This window comes from Sturnira hondurensis, unplaced genomic scaffold (genome assembly GCF_014824575.4).
Source record: "Sturnira hondurensis isolate 20B ecotype Veracruz unplaced genomic scaffold, ASM1482457v3 Scaffold0008380, whole genome shotgun sequence".
Lineage (NCBI taxonomy): Eukaryota > Metazoa > Chordata > Mammalia > Chiroptera > Phyllostomidae > Sturnira > Sturnira hondurensis.
The window spans coordinates 2288146-2297562 of record NW_028081011.1 but is presented as its reverse complement, the minus strand read 5'-3'; the positions used below and the strand labels follow the sequence as shown (position 1 = coordinate 2297562).

General features: G+C 59.6%; 1 protein-coding gene across 1 annotated transcript; it reads right to left on the bottom strand.

The window, feature by feature from the left end:
• Positions 1–1721: 1721 nt before the first annotated feature.
• LOC118992826 (uroplakin-3b-like protein 1) lies at positions 1722–6286 on the bottom strand. Its single transcript, XM_037054817.1, has 6 exons — positions 6098–6286; positions 4344–4496; positions 3840–4059; positions 3234–3310; positions 2864–2984; positions 1722–1956 (listed from the first exon to the last, which is right to left on the bottom strand). Exons 1-6 carry the CDS (start codon positions 6177–6179, stop codon positions 1845–1847), a joined length of 765 nt encoding a protein of 254 aa, XP_036910712.1. The 5' UTR covers positions 6180–6286; the 3' UTR covers positions 1722–1844.
• Between the last annotated feature and the right edge of the window lie 3131 nt (positions 6287–9417).

The following is a 9417-nucleotide window of genomic DNA, read 5'->3' as shown; positions in this document are numbered from 1 at the left end:
ATACCCTCCAAGTTCATTCTTGGCTCTTTTCTGTCCTGCTCTGGAGCCAGTAAGCCGGGACACGGAACACGGGACACGGACCACAGACCACACCATCCTGGCCCCTCTGCCCTCTTACTTCTGGCCAGGTGTCATTAGTGGAGGCACCAATATGAGATCAGAAGGCAGGAGGAGAGAGGCAGGGGTATTTACTCACCGGCTCCCCCCAGTGGCAGCACCCCTCTACCTACAGACCCTGCCTCCGACGGGCAGACCCTGCCCATGGCTCCTATTCACTGGCTCTGGACACAGCACTCTCCCCCGCCACGCCAGCCCTTCAGGTGCTGAAGTGCTTATGGCCCCTCAGTGCCCTAGGTCACCCTCTCCTGGGGTTCCCCTAGCACTGCCCACACCTTTGTAAACTCTCTCAATTGCCCTGCTAGAGGCAAGCCACCTGTTTCCTGCCGGCTGGCCGGCCCACACAAGCCCACACCCTGTGGAGTGCAAGGCCTTGGGATCACCTAGTTCAACCTTCACTCTTCACATAAAAGGACACTGGGGCCCAAAGAGGGTGAGTGATCTGTCCAGGGTCACCCAGCCCCAGGGGCAGAGCTCGTGGCTGCTCTGCAAAGGCTGTGGGAAGACCAAGACAAGTTGGGAGTCGACCTCCTCCCCCCCCCCTCCCTCTCCTCACCTGGCCCCCCCAGGGTCAGGTTAGCCCTTCCTGCACAGCAGCAGCCGGATGTGTCCACGGGCTCATAAACCAATTAGGGCCGTGTGCACATCCCAGAGATAGGAACCTGGGAAGCCAGCCAGCACCCTCCTTCCCTGACCCTGCGCCCCAGCAGGCAGGGCCCTCCACCTGGCAGGGGGTGTCTTCTGGATCTCCTCCACCTCCCACCCAACCCTCTAGCTGCCCCCAACTTGCCTACCCAGTGCTCCCCAGTTGCTTCCAGGTCTTTGCACGTGCTGCCACTCTCCCCGGGGCACCCTTCCCGTGTCTACCTGGCACAGGGCTGCCCCTTCTCCAAGGCCACACCTGTTTAGAAAGCTTCCTCTAAGCCTCAGCGCCCACATTCCCTCCACCCTCATGTGTGGCAATAACCCTCTCCTCCTTCACAGTAGCGGGCAACTGGAGGGCAGAACCTTGCCCAGGTCACCTCCAGAGTCACCTCCAGCCTTTCAGGGCCTACCCAGAGTGGAGCTGATGATGAAAATGCTGGGTGCCTGGGTGAGGTTCAGGGCTGGCGTCTACTCTGGGCTGAGCCCAGGCTTCCATAGGAGCTGAGTGTCACACGCAGTTCCTGCCCACCTGCCACCAGGCCCAGAGTAAACCCAGGGGTGGGTAGAAGCTACCCCTCTCGTGCAGGAATTGGAGAAAGGGGAGATGAACAGCTCACAGTCCTCCAGCCAGGAGGCGAGGCCAGCTGGAGAGGGGGACCACAGGAGGGTGCTGGGGTAAGGGAGCAGTGAGTGTGAGACGTGCAGGGCAGGGTCGGCCCATTCACCTCAGCCCGGTGGGCAGTGTGATTGTCCTTATTTTGCAGGTAGGGACACTGAGGCCCAGAGAGAGGCTTGGTCTGCTCTAGATGGCTTAGCTGGCCCAGGCCCCTGGGGCCTCAGCCCTGGCACTGCATCCTCCTGCGGACCACCCCCACCAGCAGGTGGGGAGGATCTGGAGACAGCAGGTGGATCTGGAGACAGCAGGTGGGGCGGCCGCCAGCTATACAACGGCACAGATGTACAGAGGGGTCTTGGCACATTTATTTTTCATATTCATTCCTGAGCTCCAGAAGCTGCGGGACGTGCTCCCAGCCCAGGCTCCAGGGAGGGGGTTGGGGAGCAGATGGGAGCCCCGGAGCCACTCAGGAACCCCGCATGGCCGGAGGAGGGCTGAACAGGTGGTGGGGTTTATATCTTCTCATGCACACTGACTCCCCTTGTCCCGAAATGGAGGTGCTCCCACAGGTGTCATAGCTCGGGTGGGGGACAAGGAGGAGAGGGGGAGAGAGAGAGTGACGAACACAGGATTCGGAGGCCCCGGCTATGCCTGCAGCTTGGAGCTGACACTGAGGCTCCACCTGCAGACACTGAGGCTCCACCGGCCAGGCTGGACTAACCAGAGGGAACCAGACATTTTCTCTAAGCTGCTCAAAGCCAGCTCTCCCCTCCCTGGCCTCAGTCATCGCCCAGCCCACACCCCCTCTTCCACTGCCCTTACGCTGGGGATGCCTGTCTCCCCTGGTCGGAACCCACCAGCAGCAGCCTCTGGCCTCAGGATGCAGCCATTTCCTCAGCTGGGAATCAGCACCGGGCCTTGCCTGGCTGCCCCGAATGCCTGGGGCCCAGCGCATCCCCGCCTCTTTCCTCCCCTAACCCCCTCTAGGGATAGGTTTCCCCTTTCCTCTAGGTGGCCTTGTGGACGTGCCCACTCCACCAGGCCCCAGTTTCTGAGCCCCGGATGAAAGCCTTGGGGCAAAGCTCAGTACTTGGTCTAAAAGCGATTTGTCTCCACCTGGGTGACTCCCAGCTGGAATGTCTGCTGCCCGCCCCCCCCAACAATTCCAGTAGTTGTCACCAGGAAGCAGTGGTGCCCACTCAGGAACTGTGGCCCCTTCGGCAGGTAGAATGGAGAGGGACAAGTGAGGGAGAGGTTAAAAGGTTCTGGAACCTTGGGGATTCCTTGCTCAATAATTGATACCCATGCCTGGCCTTCAGGGAAAGCCACGCCAGCAGGGCCAGCAGGGAGAGCTGGTCTGGAGGCTTGGGCCGGGGCCTTCTGAGGAACCCGTGAGGGAGGGAGAAGGGGATAAGGGTAAAGGCGACCCAGGTCGGGGACTCTCCCCTGCCAGGGGCCTGGGAGGTCTCGGCCCTGTCCACTTACCAGGTGTAGATGAGCAGGGCAAGGAGGGCGGAGAGGAGGACGGTCAGCAGGATGGACAGGAGGGCAATGATGACCACTGCACCTGCGCTCCGGGACCCTGGGGCAGCCTGGAACGCCTTGGCTGAGGGGCGTGAGGGGACCCCCAGGCAGGCAGGCAGGCGGTGTGGGGAGGAGAGAGACATGGTCTACCTGAGAAGGGGGCCCTGGAACAGTCTCCAGACCGACCGTCCATGCCCAGGCTGGGGGAGGGGCGCCTGCAGTGGCAAAACAGTAACTCAGGCTCTGACCCACGAGGCTGGCCTGCACCGGGTCCTGGGGACCTCCCCAGGCCCTCCTCCTGAGTGCGGGACCTGTCCATCTGGCCCCATACCTTGCAGCAGATGGATGTCATTGGACCACTCTGTCTCAGCCACAGGTCTTTTGTCACTCATCACCAGGAACTTTACTCTGAACAGAAGACACAGCATTGGGAGTGAGGGTCCCTGAGTCTTGAGCCCCTTGGCCCTGGTGCCTGTCAGTCTGTGCCCTGGATTCCCAGGGCTCGATGGTCAAAGCATAGCCTTGGAACTCGCCTGAAGGGGCTCCAATCTCAGCTGTGACATTTCCCAGCTGTGTGGCCTTGGCTGCATCCCTCACCCTCTCTGACCTCAGTGTTCTCACTTGGGAAATGTGTGTGGAGTGGACTAGATCACCCAACATGGGACATCTGTAACTCCCCTCAGTGAGGGGAGGTGGCTCAAGGGGCCAGTCCCCCCCCCAGGATGGGGAGAACCTCCCAGATGGGGAGATTCCATCTGTGGGATCCAAATGACCCACGGGGGCAGGGGCTCCCGTCAGGGACCCTCTGTTCAAGAAAGACAGGGGGATTTGCCCAGGCCTCCCCCCACATGCAGGGACCCCAGGCGCCCAGCTGGAGGCTGCCGGGGCTCAGGCCTGGGCACAGGCAGGAGCAGCAGGGCCCGGCAGAGCGGCTTACCGGTAGGGGCCTGGGCCAGGCAGGGGGTGGTTGCAGCCCCTCATGGTTGCTGAGCAGCTGGTGTCATTGCCCACACGGAGGACCCGGAGCTGGTTGACAGGCTGACTACTTGGATAGAGCGCCCGGTGGGCCATCAGGGTGAGGTAGTAGCCACTCTGGGGGAAGTCGGCAGGGACTGGGGTGTCCTCCACCCTCTGCGGGGCAGTGAAGTTCTGGAAGGCTGAGAGTGGCATCCGAGTCAGACGGTGGGTAATGGTGGCTCTGATGACAGGGGCGGGCCCACCCTACTCCTCAGGGGCACCCAGAAATCTCCAGGCCTAGAGTGTGACCTGCTCACCTGGCCCCATATGGCATGGGGGCCACATGGGCAGGGCTCCAGCACATCCTACCAGGCCAGACAGCCCCCAGCCACAACCCCGGCAGCACCTCCCTCCCCTCCTCCCACCCTGCTGCTCCTTCCATGCCCCCTGCTCCTTGCATGCCCCCTGCCCTGGTGGCACCCACCATTGCTACGGGCCACCACCAGCCAGATGGGGTCAAAGTCAGAGATGTTGAGGTGGCTGAACTGGCCCCGAGGCTGCTCCAGGGTGAAGGTGGACTGGGTGAGGGTCCCAGCTAGAGTGGCATTCGAGAGCTGGGGCACATAGTTGATGTGCTCTGGGGCGGGGAGAGTCAGAGAGAAGAGGCTCAGCCAGAAAACCAAGCCCTCGCAGCCCAGACCCAGGGGCGAGCAGGGCTGGACGTGGTCCTGGGAGCCCAGTCCGAGGGAGAAGGCATAGCCCTGCCCTGAGCACCCTAGTCTGAGGGAGGAGTTAGGGCTTTTCCTGGGAGCTTCATTCAGGCATTACCCAGGAGCGTTCCCTGGAGACTCTGTGTCTGTGGGGCATGCGCGGATGGCCTGAGTCCAGGCCAGGCCTCTGCCTTGGGGGCCTCCTAAGGGTGGGCACTGTGAGAGGTCAAGGGGAGGCCCATCTGTCCCTGCCTTACCTGGGGTCTCCAGGTGATGAGCAGAGTGCAGGGAAAGGGGGTAGCCAGAGGCACCGGGGCCCCTTCTCCCAGCTGCGGGCATGTTCTTCTGGGGTGGGGGTGGGGGTCTCAGGCTGAGCTGGGGTGAGACTCAGATATGGGAGGGCCTGAGTCCTACTCGTACCCAGTGGCCCCGAGCTCTGACTCTCTGGGCCTCAGTTTAGCCACCTCTCAAGCCCCTCCAGCTCACCCACACAATCCAGACTGCTTTTCTTAATGAGAGAAATGGATGGCTTGGGAGGTGATAGAGGAAGTTCCCCTCCAAGACTTCAAACCAGGACGTGGGTCACCAAGAGGGAGATGGTGTCCTGGCTCAGAACTTGGACCCCCTCTCCTCCCCACCCAGTGCTCTGCCACTCCCCACCCTGACCCCAACCACTGTAAGGCAGCTTCCCCTTCTGGAACTTGTCTCCCTCTCAGCCCCTCACAGCCTCGTCTGGGAAAAGGCAGGGACAGCCAGGAAGGACAAGAAGCCTGGGCCCCCGAGCCCACGTCCAGCCCTGCCGCTGCTGCAGAGCCCTTAACTTCTCCCTGGGCCTGTCCAGAGCAGGGCTCCTTCTCTCTCCAGCTCCAGATGCCGGAAAGCCACAGAAAAATGAAGTGCGCTGTTATGATGCAAGTCTCCAGAACCCGCTGCCTCCTTTTGTTCAATTCAGTTCAATCAAACTCATTTCCATGTAATTCTACTTAACCCCCAAGATTTAGTGCTAGAACACGCCTTTCTCTGAGCAGCCAGTTCTGTCTCCGAGGCCCAGTGCACACTGCATACAGCAAGCACTTAATGTTCGCTGAACGAGGGAAAACGCATGGAACAGCAGAGATGGGGAGGCTGCATCTCTACGCCCCTCTTGTCTAAGAGCCCACAGTGAACAATGCCTGCCGTCCCCCACAGGGCTTCCTTTGCGGGCTATTCTGGTAGGCTTCTTTTAACCTTGGCCCCGGGGAAAGGAAGGAGGGCGTGGAGGGGTGGAGGGGCACCTTTTGGTGAGAACTCAGGTGGGGGCTCAGGGTGCACGGAGAGGAGAAGCCCTGAGAGAGGAAGCATTACTCACTCCCCGGTCTGGGGTCAGGGATAGGTGTCCATCTGGTGACCTGTTTGGCGGGCTGTCTCTCCCGACCCACTTAGGGCCCAGTCCCCAGACTTGAGGATTGGGAGCTGGTGGAGGAGAGGCCCGTCCTCCTGAAGCCTGAGGCTCAGTGGGCACCCCCGCCCCCACCCCTCTCTCACTCACCCAGGCCGGTTCCCAACCGCAGGCAGATCAGCAGCAGCACCGGTGGCATCCACAGCACAGACTGTCCCCTACCAAGCGCCATGGCCAGGCCGAGCAGCCGCTGTTTGTTGGAGGGTCTGGCTGCAGCGCCCAGAGCCCCAGAGCTCCTTAGTGTGGGCAGGGCTGGGGGAGGCTCTTCTCACACCTCCTGCTGCCCCTCCCAAGTACCCCCTCCTCCCCAACAACTGGTTGGACAGGTTTTGGGGCAGAATGTGCTGGCCCCATGGATTTGGCATTGCCAGGGAGGGGTCTGAAGGGAACAATCAGCACCTAGACAAGCCTAAACACCCTCACCCCCAACTCTAGGAGGGCCTGGCCAGGGAGGGGCCACCGGGTGAGGAAGCAGCCGGGTCCAGGCAGCCCAGGAGTGCCCTGCCGCACCCTGTAGAACTTTCTCGAGCGAACAGCCCCAACCTGGCAGCCAGGGCTCTGCCCAGCCCCCCTGTGCAGAAAGGGGTTACCCTCATTTTCTAGATGAGGCACCCAGAGGGGAATGGGCCTTGCCCAGTGACCCAGCCAGCCATGGAAGAGCCCTAATTGGAACATCACACACAAAGGCAAGCTTGGGGGGTTCCCCGACACCGCCCTCCCTCCTCTCCTCATCCAGGTGACCTGCCCTCTCTCCTTCCTCCATCTGTGGCCACTGACATGGCCGGGCAGTCTGTTCTCACCACAGAAGATGACCGGATGGGGCCCCAGGCAGGTGGGCACGAACTGACCCCACCCGCCCAGATCCGAGCAGCAGCCCGGCACAGGCTCCCCACCTGCCTCAAGCAGCAGCCCTGCGGCCCCTGTCTGCACCTGGCCAGAGACACCCTCCCCAAACTCAGTCTCCTTTGGGGAGTGCTTAAAATTTTTTTTAAAGATTTTATTTATTTATCTTTAGAGGGGAAGGAAAAGAGAGAAGGAGAGAAATATCAATGTATGGTTGCCTCTGGCGAGTCCCCTGCTGGGAACTGGCCTGCAACCCAGGCATGTGCCCTGACTGGGAATCGAACTGAGATCGTGTGGTTTGCAGGCCCGCGCTCAACCCACTGAGCTACACCAGCCAGGTAAAAAAAAAATTTTTTTTTAATCATTACAAATATTCTCTAGTTTTTATAATGATTTACACCCTCTGTAGCTGCCAGCCCACATGCACTATTTCTCTTTGCAAAAAACTTAAGCTGTGCCAGTTGTCTATTATAGTGAACTTCAGAAAAGGAAAATATTCCTGCCAATATGACGTGATGGCCCAGTCAGTTTTTGATGGGTTTTTGTGCTTTACTCAGATACGCTAAGCAGATGGCGTCAGACCTCTCAAGACAAAATTACTCTATTTCATCGGTGATTGACTCAGCCCCAAGGGAACTGGGGGCCAAAACCAGAGCAAAGCTCAGGGGAGGCAGACAGGGTGGGGGAGGCAGAGGTGGGGTTCCTGACTGTGCAGGGGGTGGGCCTCAGCCAAAAGGCCGCTGGCACCACCTCCTCAGGCATCCTGTCTCCTCTCCACCTTTGCTTGGGCCAGTCTCCCCCAGGAGGGCGCTCACTACTTCGCAGTACCCAGTGAACTTTAGTCCAGGGGTTGGGGCTATTAGAAATGTGACCTGGCTGGCCTTGGCCCCGCCCCTGCCTGCTCCCCGGGCACCTGGCCCGTACCTCCCCCCATCTTCGAGTCCTGGTAAGAGCGCAGTGTTCCAGCGCGCGCAGCCCTGTGCGTACCTGGGCCTCCTCCTGCTGAAAGCTCCCCAAAGGCAGACACTGCCCTCCTTACTCGGGAGGGTGGAGGGCGGTGGGCTCCCTGTCCGGCACAGGGTCCTCCGCAGAGCAGCCTTTCGCACAATGGAGGCGACACTGCTGAGTTTCAGACCCAGGTCGCCCTTCGATCAGCACTTAGAGGATGGGGAGGTCGGTCGGCCAGGACTGTGAGCGGACATGCGGGCGTCGGAGAGAGAGCATCACCAGGGCTTCTCTGCCTGGAAGAGAGGGGGCATGGGTGGGTCTCGCTGGGGCCCAGCCGGCAAGTCCTGGTCAGTCCTGGCCGTGGAAGGTCTTCCTTTATCGCCCCAGCACCTCTTCACAGAAACGGCCACCCCCATAGAAAGGTGGAAAGTACACAGTGCAATGGACACCTGTACACACAGCCTCCGACGATCCCCCCACGCACACAGGGTCGGGCACAGACAACTCCCTGTTCTATTACAAAACTGTAAGCATGGAATTCTGTAACATAACAACAGCACATTCAAGCACATCGTGTGACATTTTAGGTGAAATGTTCAAATTAAAACTATAAATCATTACGTCCACATTATTACCTTACCAACCACACTTAAGCAGGTGTTGCTTCTGCTGGACCCGAGTGTGTGTGTGTATGTGTGTGTGTGTACTGTGTTACTCTCTGTACATCTGTAGTAGACAGGAGTGAGCAGCGGAGGGAACACAGGCCAAGGATGAAAGGTCACCAGGATGGAAAGCCCCTAGTAACTGCAGGGGGGTACCTTGCCCCCAGGGTGACCTCCCCCCCCCCCAGTATATTACTGGTTATGTGGTTTAGACCTCCTGACTTGCCATATCGCTGGCATGTCACTAGTCATTCCGTACACCCTGAGAGGAGGAATGTGGGCGCTGAAGGTCGGCCTTACGTGGCTCCCTTGCACGACCACTTCCTTAAGCATTGAACCCTGAGGACAATGAGGCTCTGATCAGCATAAAGGGTGCTGGCAGGAGAGTCTCGGGTCTGTTGGCCACAGAGATTGAGCTTTGGTCAAACGAGAGCTAACATCCAGGCCTCAGTTGCGTTTTAGCTCCAGGCCCAGAAAAGCAGCAGAGCCCGGCTGGGTGACACCATGGCTGACATCAGGACCAGCTGCAAGGACTAAAAGTCTCAGTGGGCCAGTCAGTGGAGACCAGAACCCAGAGGAGACACAGCTGGAAAGCTGATGAATATTCTATGGAGACCCTCCCCCGGGACCTGTAGATCCAATTGCTCCACTCAAAGGTCTCTGGTGAGGTTCAAGCCCCCCCCCCTCTCCCCCCTCCCTCTATCTCCCCTCTCTCTCTCCTTCTCTCTCCCCCTCCCTCCCCCTCTCTCTCTCTCTTACTCTCTCGGTAACCCTTGCCTTTCTCCCCCTCTTTCTCCAAAGCAAGTTTTTGTGGGGTTTTTTGCTTTTCTTTCTCCTAACTTCCAAGGGCCCTTGTTTTTTCTCTGTAACTTGCTTCCAGAGCCCACGCCCCCCGCTGGCTCACTTCTACCCTTGAGACTTCCTAAATCAACTTTTGCTTGCATTTTGGTCTTGGCT